The sequence below is a fragment of the Lontra canadensis genome, unplaced genomic scaffold (assembly GCF_010015895.1).
Source record: "Lontra canadensis isolate GAN:19392208 unplaced genomic scaffold, GSC_riverotter_1.0 scaffold8, whole genome shotgun sequence".
NCBI classification, from domain to species: domain Eukaryota; kingdom Metazoa; phylum Chordata; class Mammalia; order Carnivora; family Mustelidae; genus Lontra; species Lontra canadensis.
This window is the reverse complement of record NW_022631002.1, coordinates 18884532-18905500: the sequence shown is the minus strand read 5'-3', so window position 1 is coordinate 18905500 and position 20969 is coordinate 18884532. Positions and strand designations below refer to the sequence as shown.

The following is a 20969-nucleotide window of genomic DNA, read 5'->3' as shown; positions in this document are numbered from 1 at the left end:
CTGACTGCACTAGATATTCCCACACCCAAATGCCCCCCAACAAATCCCAGCTGCTACCTTAGATCTAGAACCCATGCCCGCCCCCACCAGGGAAAAGGCAATCTGGCCCTCCAGAGCCAAGGGCTGCTGTCTGCTTCCCATCTCCCACCCAGCCCACCCCCAAGGCCCCTGAAGCCTCCCCATCGCCCACAAGTCGACCCCTCTCAGCACGTCAGGGAGCCACCTGGGAAGATCTGGGTCCAAGCCTGAGCTGACCCAGGCCGGATTTTTGGCTCTGGACACCCCAGCTGGGTAGATAAGCCCCTTAAACTCAGAGTCTCAGTGCCCTGAGCTATAGAATGGGGTGATGACACCTGCCCTGAGGGTTACGAGGAGGATGAACTAAGGACCTTGGCGGGTGCTGGGCCTAGGGCCCCAGAGCTGAGGCCTGGGGCCAGGGTCTGAGGTGAGCATCCCGGGCCAGATCCAGGCCTAGGCCTCTGTGGGGAGAGCCTGGCCGGGCCGAGGCAGCCGCCCACCACAGAGCCTGCCTATCTGCAGCCAGCCCGGCCCTCACAAAGGAACAATAACAGGAAACCATCCCAGGGGGAAGCGGGCCAGGGCCAGCTGGAAAACCTGAAGGGGCGGCAGCCAGGCCTCCCTAGTCGGCCGGGTGTGGCTCTCCTCCAGAGGCTATCCGCAGAGCTTCACACACTCCACGGCAGCTCGGCCCCAGAAGGACGGTGGGACGGAACAGGGACACCTTTCAGCCCACGAGCACAGTGAGTGACGAAAGCCCGCACCCCACTTCATCCTAAACCAAACTGAGAGGTGCTCGGCTTCCCCGTGTATAGTGTGGTTGTTGTCGGGGTCCCAGGGAAGAGCCATTCCTTGGGGGCAGACCAGGTCTCCTCCAGGCTCAGAGCAGGGCCAGGAGAGTGCGCCTCGGGTTGGCGGCACAGGCGCAAATGGGCCTTCTCAGAACTGGGGAGAAGGACGTGCTCTCCCACAGGGAGACTCTCCAACTCCATATGACTTGAAGGCCCACCGGCTTCCACGGCGCCATGATCGGAGAGGGCGGGAGTCCGTCTGAGTTGCCATCAGAGGCAGAGGATTGGCACCAGGCCTAGCCTCCCCTTGTGAGCCCCCCCGCCAACGGGAGAGGGCTTACCAAGGCCTGACATCATCCCTCCTGCCCAAGTTCTGTGCTGGCCTTGGCAGAGGAGCCCCAGAAGGGGAGCCCTGAGCCCAGGGCTCTGTCAGCCACTGCCCTCATTTTTAGAATAGGTCTGCTGAGGACCGGCCCTGAGCACCTGAGGCCCTGCCTATGGATCCCTCCCCTCCCTGCCTTGGACACCACGGGGGCCAGGTTAGAGCCGTGAGAGCTACAGCCATATGCCCCAAGGTTGGGATCTCACAGCCCTCGTATTTCAGGGAAGACCCCCCCAAAAGACTTAAAGGCAGGCAGTTTAAGCTGAGATCCCCAGACTTAACCCTCCTTCCCATGTTGCTTTGGGAAAATTACTCAGCACCTCTAAACCTCCATGTTCTCGTCTGAACAATGGAGACAGGGACTCATTGCGCCAGCCATCACGGGAACTGGAGGTGGTAAGGATAAAAAGTTCTAAAGACGGAGCTCATGATTCTACTACTGCCAACGAACTCATGAGTTTAGATGCATCCTTTCTCTGCTCCTAGGGGAGGCCACTCGGACTGGGCAAAGTAAGATCAGGAGAGGGTATCTGAACCAGGACCGGCACTCCAAAGCCCAGACTCTTTCTAGCACAAAGGATTTCCTCCATGTCTCAGGTTTCTCATCTATAAACCAGAGGAAAGCAGCCTTTTCATGAGTCAATTATAGGAGGACGTGTCCACACCCAGGAATGGCTCACGGAAGGGGGTCATCAGGAAATCACAGCTGAATGTAGCCGTTACCCCAGAGCTGTGAATGTCATCGAGTTTTTGATCCCTGAGGTCAGTCAGTCCCCAGCAGGTGGGGGGTGGGGCTGGGGTGCACATAAGAGGCTGTGGGCTCAGCTCTTCTCCTGGCAAGCTCTCTGGCCGAGCTTGTTCCCCAGCCCGTGGACGATGCTGCTGTGTGAAGGGGACAGACAGGACCCCACAAGAGAAGAAGGGCACTCTGGGGGAGGCAGGAAGCCTGGGCAACTCAGCGGGTTTAGGAAGGCCGCCGTGGCCACAGGGTTTTTTAGAGCAGGAAGTGCCAGGAGGGCTGGCGACAGTGATGGCCATGAATGCCAGGACCAGGGACTCTGGCTCCCCTTCAGATGTGGGGAGTAGCAGAGACCTGCCATCTTTGGGCCCCAGTCTGGGGGGCAGCAGGTGATCCCCAAGGGGCCCAGGCAGCCCTGCCGATTGCTGCTTACCATTGTAAGGCAGTAGAGGAGGCATCCGCTGGCCTGGCAGGGGTTAAGTTGCCCACCCTGCAGTTTCAACCTGACCAATTGTGCTGGGAAACAAGGGCCGGACGTGGGGGCAGGAAACCAGAGGGGCCACATGTATTTTCTTCCAAAGTTGGCTGACTCACAGCTTTGCTGCTGTCTCGGGGACATAAGGTGAACACGGTGGCCAATCACTCTAGAAAAATCTTGGGCTTCTTGCCTATGGGGATCCATCCCAGTTACTTCCAGCACCTCTCCTCACCAGCCCCCTCCCCACCATTCCTGAAGCTACTAAAAGAATTCCCGTTTGACAGAGGGGACCGCGAATGCCGAAAGAGACCAAGTAGGCAGTCCCAGGTTACACAGCGAGCATGAGACGGAAGCAAACTAGGAGTGAGGCCACCTCTTTCTGACCCTATAGCTCCACCACACTCCATAGTGAAGCTCGGAGAGGGGAAAAGTCAGGGAGGGTTGAACCTGACAGTTTAAGCCACACAAGAGGCCATGAGAATAAGTGAGGAGCCAAATGATGCTGGAAGGAATGTTCTAGGAGCCAGGTCCTGCCCTGGGGAGCTTGGGTTCTGGCTAGAGATTCTAAAAAGTCCATCCTAACCCAAGTCCAAACAGATATTGGGTGGAAAAATCCCAGAAGGCTTCCTAGAGGAGGAATACTGAGAGGTCTTAGGTCTGCTCTCTGACCTTCAGTCTTCTATTCTCTCTAGGGCAGGGGATGGACCAAATGGTCCCTGAACTCATTCAGGGACTTCCAGATTATCTGTCTTGGGTCACAGTAACCGTCAGATCCTGGCAGGCACAGATATTGGGAGGAGGGGAAACATGGACCCAGGGCCAGGCAGGCAGTGAATGAGATTTCCTTCTGAAGAGGAACACAGGGGTATAGGAGGTGGGCCCAGGGAAGAACCAGGAAGTGAAGTCAGGTGTGAGTTGGCCAGCCAGGCCCACTGCCATCAGGCTGGAGTGGGTGGGTAGGAAAGAGTCAAGACAACTGCATACCTACTGAGCACCTACTGTATACCAGGTTTCACACCAATGATCTCATTTAATCCTCTTGACCAAGGAGGCAGCTACTGTTGCCTCCTTTACAGATGAGGGATCTGGGGCTCAGAGAGGCAAGGAATGGGCCTAAGGCTACACAGCTCTTGGGCAGCTCGGCCAGTACAAATAGGCAAGCATGTGGGGCTCATTCCGTTGCTCCCAATGATTATCTCAGAGCCTCAGTCAAAGTCAGGAAGCCCAAAGACGACTGGAAAAATCTCCCTGCTGGGGGGTGAGGGGTGTTGTCTCCTTGAAACTTGGAGCTGCCCCCATTAGAAGACGGGGGTAGACTGGATAATCCTAGAGCCCAGAAACCCAGCACAAAATTGTTTGAAATCACAAACTAAGTCTGGTGAATTGCTAGTATCTACTTATAAGATTATACTGAAGATTCAGGGACTGAGTTCAAGTTCAGTGGGAATACATACAGTAATACTGTAATCAGTGATGTCTGTCATGGGTATGGAAAGGGATGACAACCTGTGAGCTCTGTCTGGCCAGGTCTACATAAAAGGTTTCTTGCACAGGGACGGGAGTGTGTTCATCAGACGACACAAAGAAACTTGCCCTCAAAGAATCAAAATCCTACTGGTGGTATGTCTAATATGATGGGCCAGTAGCGATGCTATTTGGGGAGGAGATTCTTTTCAGCTATACCAAGGGTTGCACCTGCTCTGACCACCCAAGGTCTTGCCTTTAAGTATGAGAATTTATGTTTTAAATCCTGTGAGGAGGGAAGCAGTGACAAGACCAGAACTGGAGACCGAGGCAGGCTGACAGGGAGCAGTGGGGACACTGACACCTCAAAGTCCAGGGCCTTGAGTTCATGCAGCATGATGCTGGGTCAAAGTGGAGACCAGTCCAGAACCCACCGGGTCGGAGACACTCAGACCAGGAGGCAGAGGCTGTGCTAGGGGCAGGAGTCAAAGAGACCTCATCAAAGAGGCAGCCTGGGGCTTGGAAAGAAGTAGAGCATTCACCCAGGGGACACAGCAAAGCGCATTTCATACAGAGGGAACAGCCTGTGCAAAGGGTCTGCTGGAGAGAGGAAGAGCCACGTGTGTTCCAGAAATGTCTAGCTCTCCCCATGGCTGGAAGGGGCAGGGAGACAGGGGAGAGGAGAGCCAGCAGGATGGGCAGGGGCTATGCTATGCTGGGCCCTGAAACCAGGCTCAGGAACTAGGCTTCATCCTGCAAGGTATGGGGTGGGGGAGCCAGGGAGGAGTGGTCAGCAGCGGGGTAGCACAGTCAGCATGAAGGGGAGTTGAGAGAGAGAAGCTGTCAGCAAAACCCTACAGGAAGGAGATTAGGTCTGGGACCCACAGGAGCAGGTCCCTAGCCTGAATTAAGCCACAAACAAGGAGAAAGCCCGAAGGGGTCAGTTCACAGCTGCCTAATCCTGTCCCCCAACACACCCCATCCCGAGGCTCCTAGGGCCTCACCTTCATCCTCCCAGTATCTACCAGCTGCCAAGGCCCAGCTGTAAATGCTGGGCATCCGGTGGACAATATGGGAATCCGGGGATCACTGGCTCCAATCTGTCCCAGACTGAGGTTCAAGGTGGTGGGGTGGAAAGCAGTGAGGAGAGCCATCCAGGGCCACACAGGGAGCAGGGGCTCCAGCACTTGCCCTTCCCATAGGCACAGCCCCCACATGTTCCTCCCAAAGCCTAGCCCCAAATCCCTGACCCAGGGCCTCTGGGCTAGAGTCCAGAGCCTGTGGGAGGTTGGGCTGGGACTGATCGTCCTGTCCGCCCTCTGATGCTTTGCCGGGGGCTGGGTTCAGCTGCCTGATCTTGTCCCGGCTGGAGGGGGTGTACTGCATGAGAGCAGAGGGGCCACTCTTCAGGGAGGGTGGGTGAGTGGGGACGGGGTGTGTACTTATGAAGGCTCCGTTGATGGTGTTGCGTGTCCATGTGGTATCCCTGTCATGTGTGTATCCCTAACCCGCAAGCTTCCTCTGCCCCACCCCAAAGGGCCCTCCACCCTGCCTGATAATCCCTTCAGGCCTAGACTCAGCCCCTAAAACCTCAGGCTTGAACATTGCTCTGGTCAGGTCAAGGAGCAGGGGGCTACTGGTACTGCGGGCAGGGCTAGCCCAGAATCACCTGCCAGGCTCCCAGCGGGGTCCAGGCTTCCTAGGGTCTATGTAGCTACAAAAGGAGCAGCTCCAGCTCTTCCTTTCCCCTCCCTTTGTCTCCCTCTGTGTCCCCCAAGTCTTTTTTAAACTCACAGAGCTGAGTAGACTTCACAGAGCCTTCAAGACCAAAACTCGGTGACAGATGGAGGCCACAAATAGGAAGGGACCAAAGGGATGTTTGCCTGATGTCCCACAGTAGATCAGAGAAAAGTAAGACTCCCACCTGGACTGAGACCCTAGGAACAATCTAGGGCCTGCTGGCCCCCACCTCCAGCTTCTTACTCTCCTCCATCAGCACACCACACAGTTTAAAACTGGGTATTTTTTATCAAACGGTTAGTATCCCTCCCCAGGGGGTACAGACTGCGTTGGCTCCCCACATGTAGTTTGGTGCGGGGCCCACAGCAGGTGCTCAATAAATGTTTGTTGAGTGCCTATGTAAGCCCAGAGCTCCAGAGAAGGCTTCCAACAAGTGGGAACATGTGACTAAAATCCATGCAGAAGAGAGAGAACGCCAAGTGCAGAGGCCGGGAGTCAGTGACCAAGCCTGGGGTGTTAACGTCCTGCAGGCTGGACTGCTGCCAGAAGCCCACCAAGCACCCCCAGACCCACACAGGAGACAAGTGAGAGGAGCAGATGAGGCACGGGTCCCCACACTTGGCTCGACCTTCGGAGCACCCCTCAGTCCTCAGGTTCAGCCCAGGCCTCTGGATCAAGGGCCCCACCCGCTGTGGACAAAAACATGGAGCCCGGAGCTTTCCACGGCCCCAACCTCCCATCTGGGCATAGGTGAGCCCTGCTGTCCCCCAGATTCTCTGAGGCTCCTTGGCCCCTTCTCCTGGGTTCCATGACCGCTCACTCTGGACCACACACCCTGTCTTCTCATTCTGGGCCCCCCAGACCTTCCCAGATTGACCGAGGGCACAGAGGGCCCACCCTCCTCCAGGAATGCATTTGGAGCTGCCCCCAAAAGCCTCCAGCAGGGCTCCAGGGGTGGGGCCCCATCACAAATCCTGCATGACAGGGACCAGGCCAGGCATCTGGCCTCTGCGTGGAGCTGCCAAGCAGGTCCCCTTGCCCCTGAAGGCTGTTGTCAGGCAAGTTCCCGGGGCTCCTCAGCTGGGACTTTCTGAGCAGAGAATTCAATTCCAAACTCCTCAGACCCTGTGCTCATCAGTCGTACCCCAAATCCACCTGGCAGCATTCTGATCGCTCCGAAAACTTGGTGAAGATAAACAGCTTATAGCAAAGTGAAGAGCCAAAGGAAGCCTGACCCCGGCTGCAGCTCCGGCCACACCTCCAGAGGTGCAGCCAAGGGCAGTTCTGCTTCCAGCTGTGGGCACGGCTGACTTCCTCTCCAAAAGCAGTAGGGGGAGAAACAATCCTCAACAAAACCCTGCCTCTTGGCCCGCATCTTGGAGGCCAAATTTCTAACACAAAAGGTGAAAGACCCAAATAAATGTGGCTTTTCAGATAGAAAAATCCCTCAGGCCCCTCTGAGTTTGGGTGAGGAAGGAGCCCAGGATTCAGAAAAAGAGCTGGGTAAGGGTTCTAGACCTACCACTTCTGAGTTGTTTGTCTCTGTGCCTCAGTTTCTCCCTCTGGGAAATGGGGGCAGTAATTCCTACGTCCTGGGAATAATATGAAAACCAAATGAGACAGCGTCTCCGAAAGCTGAGCATGGACAGCTGTTTATCATCATTACACGTGAGTGTCCCCAGAGAGGGGGAGGCGGCGCGGTGCAGAGAGCAGTATTTGGGATGAAAGGCAGCCTCCATTCACATCCTGGCTCCATCTCTCACCGCCCTATGAGCTGGGATGACTGGGTGTTAAGGAATAAAAATGGTAACTCGACAACTCGGTGAAGCAGACCCGCGTCACAGAGCATTCGTCCTCGTTTGGGTTGTTAGCTAGTGTTTTTTGCATCTACTTCGGAATTCAGGCCTGAAAACCACCCTGACAGGTAGATGCTAGTGATCCCATTGTACAGATGGTGAAAGCAAGGCTCTGGGCGGTAGAGTGTCTTGTGCACAGTCATGCAGTGACAAGGCAGTGTGGCTGAGGTACAGGAAGCACACTGAGCCCGTGACCACCACCCTGCGCCGCCTGAGCCTGAAGAGGAAAGATCCATGTGTGACTGACTTGTGGCCGGTCTTGGGGAGGAGGGAAGACACAGATAGGGCTCAATGTTCTCCAGGAAGGAGAGGGAGCTGTGATTTGAGACTGCAGCAGGACCAGTCAACACTGGGACCAGGCCCAAGCTTGTGCTGCAATGGGGGTGCGCTGGGAGAGGCCAGGATGGGGGACCAGCCCAGGGACCCTTTTCATCTCTCCCCACTCTATCCCGTGCTCCAGCAGGTCCCAGTCACTCCACCTCAGAAGCATACTCCAGGGCCCTCCCCTCCTAACCCCAATCTGGGTGACAGTGACTGCCACCTCTGGGTCTCCCCTCTCCCAGCCTGTCTCCTCACCACAGCTACGACCTCTGCAAATCATACCACGTCACTCTCCCACCCTCTTAAGGAAGAGCTCTCTCCCCAGGCTGCCCCCACGCAAACTGATGGTACCCATTTCCAATGGCTGAGCCAACAAACTACCCCAAACATGGTGACTTAAAACAACACAATTTATTTCCTTTTCCTCTTACAGTTCTGGAGGGGCCAGGTCTGACACGGGTTTCAGTGGGCTAAAAATCGGGGCTGCGTTCCTCTGGAGATCTAGGGGAGAATCTGTTTCCTAGCCTTTTCTGGCTTCAAGAGGCCGCTCACATTCCTTGGCCAGTGGCCACATATCACGCCAATTTCTGTCTCCACTGTCACATCTCCTTTTACCTGGTTCTGACCTTCTTGCCTTCATCTTTTAAGGACACTGGAATTATATTATGCATAACATGGTGCACATAATCCATCCTCTCTCAAGATCCTTCACTTCATCATATCTGCTCAAAGTCCTTTTGCCATAGAAAGTAACATATTCACAGATTCCAAGGAATTCAGACATGGACATCTTTGGGGGGCTTTCCCTCAGCCTACCACACTGACCTCATCACCTCTTCCTATGTCTCACCCCTTGTTGCTCATTTCTATCTGACCCAGGGCTTCTTTTGGTTCTTTAAGCACCCCACCCATTTTTCTACCTCAGGGCCTTTGCACATGTTGGTCCATCTGCTTAGAAAGACTTTCTTTCCTCTGGTACTCCTGAGACTAACACCAAGGTGCTGGTTTAAGTGTCATCTCTCTGAAAGGCCTCCCCTGACCTCAGCCAGCCACCCTCTTTCTGAGTTGCACCCCCCAGTGTAACAGTAGCTGGCATTTTCTTAACTTGCTTATTTTCCTGGTGTTCCCACTACAGCGTGCACTCCCTGAAGTCAATCCCATGTGCCTTGCTTACTGCTGTACCCCAGTGCCCATTTTGGAACCCACGTATAGTAGGTACTCAGTACCCATTTGGCTCAGTGCATGGGTTCACACTCCACCTTGTCTAAAGGCCTGAGGATTCTCTCTCCGTTTCTCAGTTTCACTTCTGTTTGTTTTACTTTTTCATATTTGAGTCACTTATCACTTGGGAGGAAGAAAGAACCAAGACTTGAAGTTCCTTTGTAGGCAGAAAAGGAAATGACCCGCCAGGCCTGAGTCTGGCAATGTTGGGGCAGAGGCATGCCAGCCACGTCCCCTGAGTCAGGACCAGCTTCCTGGCCAGCACTCCCAACATCCCCAAATCTTTAATCACTGCCTTCCTCCCACCTAGAGGGGCTACCCTCTCCATGTCCTACCCTCAAAAGACACCAAGCCTCCTTCAGTTCCACCACCTCATAACTGAGGAAACTGAGACCCAGAACCTCTCCCCAGGCACATGGCACGTGCATTCACTGACAAGCTCCAGTGTTCTGTCCCACCCAAGACTGGGAGCCCGCTTCCTCCTGGGCCAGCAGCAGGGACCACAGGGTGGGGGCCTCAGATGCTTAGATCAGCAGACCCAGAGGCCAGGCTAGCCCAGCACAGACATCCTGGGCTCTCACTGAGGACAGCCTGGCGCCAGCGTCTTAGAGGAAATGTTACTAGAGTTTACAGAACTCCTGCAATGTGCAAAATCCAGGCTCTCCCTCAGGCCAAGATGGGGGACAACCCAGGTGGCAGCCCCCTATCCAGGATCCTGTGGTCCTTGTCTCTCTCCAAGCAGGAACCCTGGTTCCCACTCCCACCCATATGTCCTCTGACCCTGAACTTACCCAGGAGCCACAGATGAGTGACGTGGGGACCCAGCATAAGACTAATGGGGTCAGGGTTGAGAGAGCATAATGATAACCAGAGTCACAGCCTTCACCTACCACAGGGGAGTGGGGAGAAACCTCCCTTCCTGGAATTCAGGATGAAACCAGGCTGTGATTTCTGGGTGACCCAAGATTCTGGTCCAGGCTGATTTCCTGCCCCCAGAGCTGCCATTTAGGGTCTGCAAGCACACTGGGCCCTGTGCTCAAGGCCTGTTTTCATGTTCTTCTGTATCTATCTTGAAATTCTTAATACTTTTTGAACAAAGGGCCCCACACTTCCATTTTACACTGGGCCGCACAAACTATGAAGCCAGTCCTGTGAGCCAAGCCTCTCAATCCCCCACCCTCCCCCACTCCTGTTCTTGTAATAGTTACTAAACTGATCACCAACTGTGAGCTCTGGGCCTGGTGAGGGCCTGACCCTCCAGGTTAAGACACTGGGGTTTCCTAAGGACTTTCTGAATACAGCATCAAAGCAAAAGTGCCACAGGGGCTCTCCTGCTGGCAGGGGTGGGAGGGCATGTTTGCACAGAGGCATCTTGAAGTCCCACCCCACAGCAGCTGTGAGGACAAGAGAGGGCAGTGGGAGAAAACACAACCTTTGGGGCCAGGCAGACTTAGTTCAAGTCTCGCTCTGCTGCTCACAGTCTGGGATCTCAGGAATGTTAAGTAAAACCCTCTGCTCCTCGGCTTGTTGGTCATGTGAGGGTTATAATTAATCCACTTCGAGAGTAACCAGGAAAATTAAATGAGATGACACACGTAAAGCACTGCTGCACAGTGTCAGGCTTGTAATAAGTACTTGATAAGTGATAGCTGTTGAGGTCAGACACCAAGGCTCCATCCCCAGCCCCACCACTCGCTCCGGTGGGAACTTAACATCTTGTGTGTAAAAGGAGGGTTATGGGGTGTCACAGCACAGGGCTTTGGGAGCTCCCATCAGCAACCACATCACCCTCTCCTCCAGAAAAACCTTCCGTCCAGCCCTTCAGGGGGTCCCTCGGTCACCTGTACTCGCCTCCAGACCAGCACACGTGAACTTCAGGAGAAGGGGTTTCTGCGTCTGTCTCCCTCCCCCAGACCGGGAGCAAGTGGGGGCGGGGCAGGAACAGCGTCTGGTTGTGCCGGTATGAGCAGAGAGGAAAGGACAGCAGAGTGAACATAAAGGAAGTTCCCTCAGCAACAGGCAGCTGCTCACATGCCGGAGTATGACCGCCACGCCTTGGCGGTGTCCCCCCTCTTTCCCCAGATCGGCGCCTCTCAGAAGATGCAGGTGCTCGTGCTGCTGCTCGCCTCGGTGGGCACCTGCCTGGACCCACTGGTGGTGGCGGCAACAGACCCCAGCCCTGTCCGACCGGACCCCCCGCGCGTGCTGCGTACCCACCAGCGCCAGAAGAGAGACTGGATTTGGAACCAGATGCACATAGATGAAGAGAAAAACACCTCACTGCCCCATTATGTGGGCAAGGTAAGGCTCAGGCCCCAGAGCAGGTGCGGCATCAGGAGCAGGTGGCCCGCAATGATGGTGGCAGCGGGACAGCTGGTGACACACTGTCCTGGCTGGCAGGGTGCAGCCGGTGGCTGTGAAGGTAATGGTGGTAGAGCAGACAGAGCTGGTGGAAGGGGTCACGACACTGAAGGGAAAGATGGTGGTGGTGACAGGGAAGGGAAGGTGGTGCCCCAGCAGCTGGGGGTGGGGCCGGCCAGGGAAGCTCCACGCACAGCCTGCCCAGACCAGCCAGCTGACTGTGCCCACAGGCTCCTTGGGCTTCCTAGAATGGCTGGGAAATGTCAATGCCTCGGGATGGCCTCTCAGAGAGAAAGATGCTTGACCAGGGTCACATGATAAGACTCGGACAGAGCCCGAGAAGAACCAACCCCAGGAAAGCGCAGGGTTCCTGACTTCCAACACAAACGTGAACTCTGTGTCACAGAGGAAAATGTCATCAACCCACCTACATCTTTCCCAATGGGATAACTGTGCCATGAATCAGCCACTGATGAGGACGGCCAGCCCCGAGGAAAATCTGCGGGGCGAGGAAGGGAGAGCCCGCAGAAAGCGGAAGCCACCTGGCTCATGCATAGCCCTGACATGGAAACCTTCAGAGGGCTCTCCTCTCCCAAGGGTCTTTGAGCAGCAGGAAGAGCGTCAGGCCTGCCATCATCCGCCAAGAGCGTTCACTTGGCACTTGGCATGGGGCCAGGGGACAGAGAAGCCACAAGCAGTCCCCACCCTGGAACAGGGTGCCTGAGAGAGGCAAGGACAAGTTTCCAAGGATCGCCTCCTGGCTCCCAAAGACGTAATCTGAGGGAAGGAAATCCCTGTTTATCAAGGCCACAATCCGGAGCCTTTGTTTACAGACTGGTTGGACAATGGGAGTGAGCCCTGAGCAGCTTTCTGAATCCATAAATATGGGTCAGCATGGCTTTCAGCATTAAGACGTTATATCCAAATATACTGATAATTAAAAAAGAGAGAGAGAGCGCGCACGCTCCCAGAAACCCATACTCTCAGACTATGAGGAAAATATCAGATAAATTCCAGTAGAGAAGCATCCTACAAAATACCTGACCAGTACACGTCAAAACTGTCAAGGTCATCAAAAACACTGAAAGTCTGAGAAACTGTCATAGCCAAAAAGAACCCAAAGAAACATGATGACTAGATGTAATGGGGTATCCTGGATAGGTTCCTAGAGCAGAGAAAGGACATGAAGCAAAAACTGAGGGCATCCGTATGAATGATAGACCCCAGTCACTACAAATGTATCGGGACTGGCCCACTAATGAGAACAAAGGCACCATACTAACATAACATCAACATTAAACGTTGATAATCGTGGAAACTGGGAGCAGGATGCATGAGAACTCTCTGTCTTATCTTCTCAATTTTCTTATAAATCTAAAACTGTTCTAAAAAATAAAGTGTTGGAGGGAAGGAGCTTATACTCCAATGGCATCTTATGCAGAATTCCAATAAAATAGGTCAAAGCTCAGTCACTCCCCATCACTACCCCTGCCCATGTGGGTCCTAATGCACCAACCCCCGCCCAGAACCAAGTCTGGAACTACCAACTAACCCTAAGCAACTCGCACAGAGTCCCAGACTGTCCCTTCTCCTTGAATCCCCGCTGTTCCCCCGAGCCACAGGCTGCAGAGCTGGGGCGTTTGCTTCTTGTCTCCTGACCCACTGTTCAACATACATCCTGGCCCCTGGGTCTTGGGACCCCCTTATGAACCTGCCGGGCCCCAGTACACCAAGGCCCTCCCGGCCCTTCTCCACCCAAGGCGGAGGCCCTCATGCCCTGTCTCCACTTCCTCACATTGCAGACTCTTCTCCAAGCTGTCCTCTGGCTTTCCACCCCACCCCCTGCCCCGATGCTGCTCTCAACCAGGGCTCCGGGGTTGCATTGCTGCTCAAGCCTAGGGATGCCTTCTAGCCTCACAGGATTTGACCACACCTTTCTTGACACTCCCTCTTCTGTCTTGACACCCACTCTTTCTTGGTTCTCCTCATCAGACACCTTTACTCAAGGCTCTTGCTCCCTGGACCCATATGGCCCTGTCTTGGAGTCTCAGCCCTGGGAGCGGGAACGGGGTCTGGATTACCCCTGTGCTTCCAGCATCCTGCCTAGCAACTTTTAGGCAACTGATTTATACATTTTTAATTGAATTGAACTGCATTTTCTTAAATATTCTAACCATCTATGAGAGTACCACTTTACATGCATGAAATATGATACTCTTATGTTCCTTAAAGTCTCTGTTTCTAAGATTCTATAAATGAAATATTTAGCACTTCTATCCTAATATCTTTTAACATATGGATATACCATAAATAATAACATGTATTTATTGAGAGCCTGTGCAAATGGCTTTACGTACATTAGCTTCCAAATCTTTTTCTAAATCTTGTTCTTGGGGCGTCTGGGGGGCTCCAGTCAGTTAAGCATCTGCCTTTAGCTCAGGTCATGCTCTCAGGGTCCTGAAATCAAACCCTATGCTGGGCTCCATGTTCAGTGGGAAGTCTGCTTCCCCCTCTGACCCTCCCCTATCTTGTGCTCTCTCTCTCTCTCTCACTCTCAAATAAACAAATAAAATCTTTAAAAAATTATTTGAAAAAATAAATTTTAGTCCCTAGGGCACTAATACTATGTGTTACAAAGGAAAAATATTCTTATTACAATGGGAAATCCTGAGTTAAAGCTCATTAGTTTTCTTCTATAGGGCTATGCATTGTAAATCTCCAAGAAGAAAACACTTTATGTACCATTCCAAAACTAAATTGACTGGAATCGGTAGTTTGCTGATAAATGTCTGACAACTGGTTCTCCAGGAGAAAAAGTCCTGATTCACAGCATTTGCTCATTTCCATGTGTAAATACTTTCACTATGTCTGTTTCAAGGTCCTAACTTAATGGCACCAAAGACAGAGTTGTGAAAAGATACGTATTAACACCGCACCGTGTGGTATTTCCATCATTCAACACAGACATAACCTCAAGACCATAGTAAAATGTAGTACAATCATGAGAAAGCAATGAATTTTGAGTAGGCTATCTTTGCTTTTAATAGGATTCATTTAATTGATAAGTTTATATAACTGAACTTTTAAGAACGGCTGTGTTTAACACCAGCTCACAAACCTTCCTAAAGATGTAAGTTGGCTAGTCGGTGCCAGCCATCTCCCAGCTCACTGGAATGGAATTTTCGTGTGGAACAGCAAAAGACATCAGTGTTTCCTGGAATTCACTTTTGAAAGCACCATTCTGCTCAATAGAGGAGCTCAACATATAGAAGCAATATTATCTCCACTTTACAATGAGGTTACCACAACTCAGAAAGCTTAAGTGACTAGTAAGGGGCAGCATATCCCTTGCCTTCCATTGGCAGAAAGTACACTCTTTCCCTCAAAAATCTTTTTGTAAGCACCTACGACATTCCAAGTGCTATTCTGGGCATACGAGGGCAGCAGGCTGGGCAAGCCCCGCGGGTGTAGTGTTCGCAGGGACCTGGCTGAGAACACGCACTAAAGACCAGTTGGAGACACTTGTGAAAGCTGCAAGTGCCACACTTAGGCTCCCTGGCCAGCACCACACACGTGTACACACACAGGAACAACCATGCAGGTGTGCATGTAAACACCGACATACCTACGTGCATCGACTCATGCACGTAGCCACCCCGCCCATCCTCCGCTCATGGCACCTCTTTTTTCCTAGATCAAATCGAGTGTGAACCGCAAGAACGCCAAGTATGTGCTCAAAGGAGAGTCTGTGGGCAAGGTCTTCCGCGTCAGGGAGGACACAGGGGATGTGTATGCCTTCGAGAGGCTGGACAGGGAGAAGATCCCTGAGTACCACCTTACTGCCCTGGTGGTAGACAAGAATACCAACAAGAACCTCGAGTCTCCTTCCAGCTTCACCATCAAAGTTCACGACGTGAATGACAACTGGCCTGTATTCACGCACCGGCTGTTCAACGCGTCTGTGCCGGAGATGTCAGCTGTGGGTATGTGCCCTGTTTGTACCGTCCCCTCCTTTCCCACTCATCCACGTCCTAAAGGCACTTCTCCCATCCGCAACTTCACTGCCTGGGGTCAGGATTTAGTGAGTTCAGTGAAGCTGCTATTTTATGTGGCTTGAAAGAAACACTGGCCTGGCCCCTAGTCATGGACTGAGTCCTGACCCTGATCATGACTGAGCCTTGACCATCAGAGACACACGTTTCACTACTCTTTGGAGCAAAGCCCACCCACTGCTCTGGCTCAGGACTGGCACTCTGAAAGCATAGCCTTCACCCAAGAAGAATACCAACTTGGCCACCACAGTGAGAAGTCATCTCTAGGAGCCACGCAGGAGTGGAGGGGAGAGGACTGCAGCCCTCACCCCCAAGTGCAGCACCAGCCTGTACCCCAGGCCTCTCCAAGTAACTACTTCCTCAATTCCATCCTCAGCCTCTAGTAGGTACCAGAAAAGGGCTCCCTTCCCCACTGCTTGGTCCAAGGTTCCCAGCCAAGAACCTGGGAGATCTTAACAGATCTTCTTTTAAAGTATGGGGATCTTGGAGTTCAAGAGAAACAGAGATATGGCACTCACCCCTGAGGGACACCCTCCCAACCCTTTGTTCTCCACCGCCACTCTCCTCTACTTCTCCCCATGAACCCACCTGTCCGTCCCCTCCCTCATTTCTCCCACGACTAAAAACCACCTGCTCTCTGCCTCCTTCGAAGACGGCAAGGCTGGACCTCCAGCACTATCAGCACTCAGCGCCCACGCAGGCTCCTAAGAACACAAAGCAGCCTTTTCTCCCAGCCAGGACTCTGGGGGAGGTGGGTTCAGGGAACAGCCTAAGCCCCCTAACTGTCCTCATCTGGGAACAGGGCTATCAGTCCCAAGGCAATAACCCCTGGATGCTCTTTCCTCAGGGACCTCTGTCATCCGTGTGACAGCCGTTGATGCAGATGACCCCACTGTGGCAGACCATGCCTCTGTCATGTACCAAATCCTGAAGGGAGAAGAACATTTTGCTATCGATGGTTCTGGTCTGTGTTACTAACCCTCCGGGGTGGGCACTGGCTTGGGGCGGGGTAGGGGTGGATACTCCGGGTGCAGCCGCTGAGGGATCTAGTCACAGAAGTGTCACCTACCGCCCAAGCACACTATCCTACAGAAACAGTTGCTTATACCTGTTTAGACAAGGTGGCTGGTGAGGGCAGAAGGAAGCAGACCGCTGCCCAAACACGGACTCCAGTCCAGGAAACAAACCCAGGACCCAAGCTGTGACACGAGCAGCAGAGAGAGTGCTGGTTAGCAGCTCTGTGTGTAGGGAAGGACCAATCCAGTTTCCCAACCCAGTCCTGCTACTGCTGCTCACACCCTCTAAGGAAACCTCAGGAAAGTCAACTAACCTCCGCAAGCCTTAGTTCCCTCATCCTGAAGACGGGAAAATGTATATCCATTTTGCATGGCAGCTGTGAAGTTTGAATGAAATAAAGTATAGAGAACACGAGGCCCATAGTAAGTATCCACTCGTGGTAACTTTAAAAACCATGAGGACCGAGTTTAGGGGGCAAGACAGAAGTCCAGGTGGTCAGGCCGGGGCACACTATCTTTCGGAAGGACGGCAAGTACAACGCAGCACAGAGACCGCCACAACCGATGATCACGGCAGGCCCCACTAATCCATCACAGCACTCCTCGCCCTCGAAGCCTAGCCGTGCGCTCACACTTTCTCAACACCATGCTCCACACAGCTCAGACTCCTTGGGCAGCTTTGGTCCAGCAGTGCCGGGTGTGAAGGGTTTGGGTGGGGGGTCAGCCAGTGGTTCGCAGCCCTGGCTGCACCGTGGAATCACCTGGGAGATTTTAAGTCAGGGGTGCTCTCCGGAGAGGGCCCACGCACCAGTATTTTCTAAAAACCTTCCAAGTAACATGGCTCCTGCTGGGACACTTTTTGCAGGACTCATTTTCACGACAACCAAAACCCTGGACCGAGAGATGCAGGCCAAGTATGAGATCGTGGTTGAAGCGCGAGACGCCCAGGGCCTCCGTGGGGAGTCAGGCACAGCTACGGTACTGGTCACTCTGCAGGACATCAATGACAATTTCCCCATCTTCACCCAGGGTGAGCTCTTCCCCCAGGGCCCTCGGGAGGATGAGGGCTGGGAGAATCCAGACTCAGTGACCACGGTGTCTTGTGGAGAAGCCCAGAGTCCAGCTACCTCTCCCTTGACCCCAGGGGGTGCTCAAGCCCAGTAAAGTCACTTTGGTGCTGGGAGAGGCTCTGCTCTGTAGCCCTGTGCACATTGCCAAGGCTATCCAAATGCCATCTGCCACAGTGCCCTCACAGGCCACAGGGAAATCACGCTCCCTGCTGTGCCCCACCCCACCGTGCCCTGAACCCCGCTATGAGAGTGAAACTGTTTCACCCAGTTTCTATGGGCTTGGAAAAGTCCAGGCCCTAGCTAGAGAATCCCTGGGAGCTGGTGAACAGGGGTACGGCAACGTTCCATATCCAGAGCTGAGGCTGGGCCCTGAGCCCACCCACAGACTGATTCTCTCCCCCGAAAAAAGTGCTGACCAGAGCTTTTCCAACGCCCTGGTTAGGGCTGGGGAGGAAAGTCAGACGGTTCATCACTTGTACCCTCCCATGCTGAGGTGTAATTCAGAGGCTTAGCCATCCCAAGGATAGCCTGAAGTGGCCTCAATGGACACGAGAGGCGCTTGCCAACAGTATGACTTGTCTCTTGTCAAATGACAGGCCCCAGGGCACCTGGGTGGCTCAGTGGGTTAGAGCCTCTGCCTTTGGCTCAGGTCATGATCTCCAGGTCCTGGGATCCAGCCCTGCGTCCGGCTCTCCGCTCAGCAGGGAGCCTGTTTCCCACTCTCTCTCTGCCTGCCTCTCTGCCTACTTGTGATCTCTGTCAAATAAATAAATAAAATCTTTTTTAAAAATTAAAAAAAAAATGACATGCCCCTAGTAGAGTACCTAGCATACAGGAGGTGCTCAATTACTATTCATTAAATCAATGGACAGATAGAACAGAACCTCTTTGCCCTGGGACCCCAAATTCCAAAGGTGCTATTACTATTGTTATTATTTTATTGCGTACAATTCCTGTATAAAATGTATTAGGATAGTATAAGGGACATTTACCTTGTCTATCTCATTAACTCAATGCCCTTGGGGGCGCCCTATTCGCATCAGCCAAGTACACATTTGCCGTGCCTGAAGACATCCGCGTAGGCAGCTCCTTGGGCTCTCTGTTCGTTGAGGACCCAGACGAGCCCCAGAACCGGATGACCAAGTACAGCATCGTACAGGGTGAATACAGGGACACCTTCACCATTGAGACGGACCCCAACCACAACGAGGGCATCATCAAACCCATGAAGGTTTGTGGGCATGCAGCTGTGACATCAGATGTGGGGTTTGGGGTTCCCTGCATTCCCAGGACTCACCCAGGGGCTGCTCCAAGGTCGGAGGCCATCAAAGATGTACATTCTGGGTCAGCTCAGAACTGGCCATGTGCTCTTAGAGCTCATGACCCTAGAGCTGGGAAAGGGGAGCCAAGACAGAAGCCCTTAGGCCGGGTTACGCGGAAGCAGACCTTAAGGCAAGGATTTGGGATGTAAATAATTTACTTGAGAAGTGATGCCAGGAAGGCCCAGGGGCAGTGCCACATAAAAGGAAGAACAAAGGCTCCTTAACCATCAGGTTGTCACTGCGGGCAAGGGGGACACAGTCCCACCGGGGACATCTGCGGAACAGTGTGGAAGAAGCCTCAGAGCTGCAGGAGCTGGGGGCGGGGGGAGCTGCAGGGTGAGCTGAGGGCTCCAGGGCGTGTCCACTCTTGTACTTTCTGGCCTGCCCCAACTCCCGCCCAGCCCTAGTAGTGTTACAGTCACTTGCAGCAGAGAGTGCAGGGGGATGTGGGTGGTCACTGGCAGTGGCTACTGTGGACAGACAGAGCAGTCAGAGCAACTGAATCTGGAACAGGAGGCAAGGGACACAAAATGCCTCTAGAATAACCATGCCGAGTACTGGGCTACCTGGGCCAGGGACAACCCAACTCAAATGGGACATTCCAGAACCCCTGAGAGCCTGAGCAAGGCCATTCCCCCAGCAGCACTCTCCTGAGGCTGTCCCTGGTCCAGCCCTGCACTGGGAACTGGAGGCCCCCAGGGGAGTCACACAGCCTCCCCATCACCGAAGCTCGCAGCAAGTGGGGAGACGCACAAAGACAAACAGGGCAGCCATGAATAAGTGCTCCAGCTACCCAAGCAGGGAGCAGCTGCCTGTGTCGGGGGGCAGGATGGGATCTGAGAAGATGTGATTACCTTCAGATCTGGCTTCTTGGGAGGTGAGTAGGAGTGTGCTAAGCGGGCAAAGGCAGGAGAAGCATCTTGAGCAAAGACATAAGGAAAAGGCCCATGCTTAAGAAGCTGTGGACTGAACTACCAGCTGTGATCTCTAGAGAGGACTGTGGCTCACCCACTCTGTGTCCTCAATACTCAGAACAGGGCCAGTCACAGAGTTAGGTTGGGGGGCGGCCGAAGACAGTCAGCCAGCCCCTTTCTCTTGATGACCCTAGAAATAACTCTTGTCCAGGCCACAAGCCCCCATCTGTAAAATGGGTGTCATCCTAGGGCAAACGTGCAGGGTTGCTGTGATAACCACATCTCACGGGCATGGCTCAGAGCAGGTACTCACCATATTTATCCCTTCTGTAGACCCTGAACTATGAGGACATTCAGCAGTACGTCTTCACCATCGAGGCGACAGACCCCACCATCAACCTCCACTACCTGAGCAGCATCTCCATCCGAAAAACCGCCCGCGTCATCATCAATGTCACAGATGTGGATGAGCCCCCCACCTTCAAGCAGCCCTTCTACCACTTCCAGCTGCGGGAGAACCAGAAGAAACCTCTGATCGGCTCCGTGCTGGCCACAGACCCTGACGCAGCTCGGCGGAGCATTGGGTAAGGGCATAGAGGGCGTAAGGGTAACGATGACCATGACAACCCCTGCGTGAGGTCCTCCACACCGGCTGCACTGACACCATGACCCAAATGCGGCAAAGGGCTTCTCCTGGCACATACATGGGACGTGGCAGAGGCAGGACTAGAGGTCGGGTGGGATCCTGTACTGCCCCGGCAACCCCAGCCCGCGTGGCCCTGGCCATGAGAGCTCCCCATGGCTGCTCCACCGGCAATGGCTCCCACGGGTCCATCTAGGGAGAGCTGATGGCCAAGAGGGAAAGCAACTGAGGACACACGAGAAAGCCCTTCACTAAGCATGTTTTACTAAGTTGGCCTTCCCAAAACTGGAAAAGAAAAAGGTCTTCATTTACAGTGAAACAACACAAAGAATTACAAAGAAAACATCAGTAACCCCCACTCCCAGGCAACTCACGTTCACAATTTGAGGCGGTCCTGTCCTACCTTTTCTTCATGACCACACAAACACGGATGTACATTTATGGTGGATTTGATGTCTGTCCGTCTGTCTGTTTGGGGGGTTTAAATGCTTTCACAGTTTTTTGGATCACACCATGCCCATTTCATCACCACCTGTTCTATCTCCAGTAGACTCTTTGCCTCTGCCCTCTGGGACGCAAAC

At 53.5% G+C, this 20969-nt stretch overlaps 1 protein-coding gene across 1 annotated transcript in view; it reads left to right on the top strand.

The window, feature by feature from the left end:
• The first annotated feature begins 742 nt into the window (after positions 1-742).
• Positions 743-20969, top strand: part of CDH5 (cadherin 5) — a 31040-nt gene continuing 10813 nt past the window's right edge. The window contains exons 1-7 of the mRNA XM_032854309.1: positions 743-760; positions 11092-11311; positions 15066-15354; positions 16271-16387; positions 17305-17469; positions 18553-18740; positions 20079-20329. Coding sequence (XP_032710200.1) covers positions 11111-11311; positions 15066-15354; positions 16271-16387; positions 17305-17469; positions 18553-18740; positions 20079-20329 — 1211 coding nt within the window. The 5' untranslated portion in view covers positions 743-760; positions 11092-11110. The remainder of the gene's footprint in view (positions 761-11091; positions 11312-15065; positions 15355-16270; positions 16388-17304; positions 17470-18552; positions 18741-20078; positions 20330-20969) is intronic.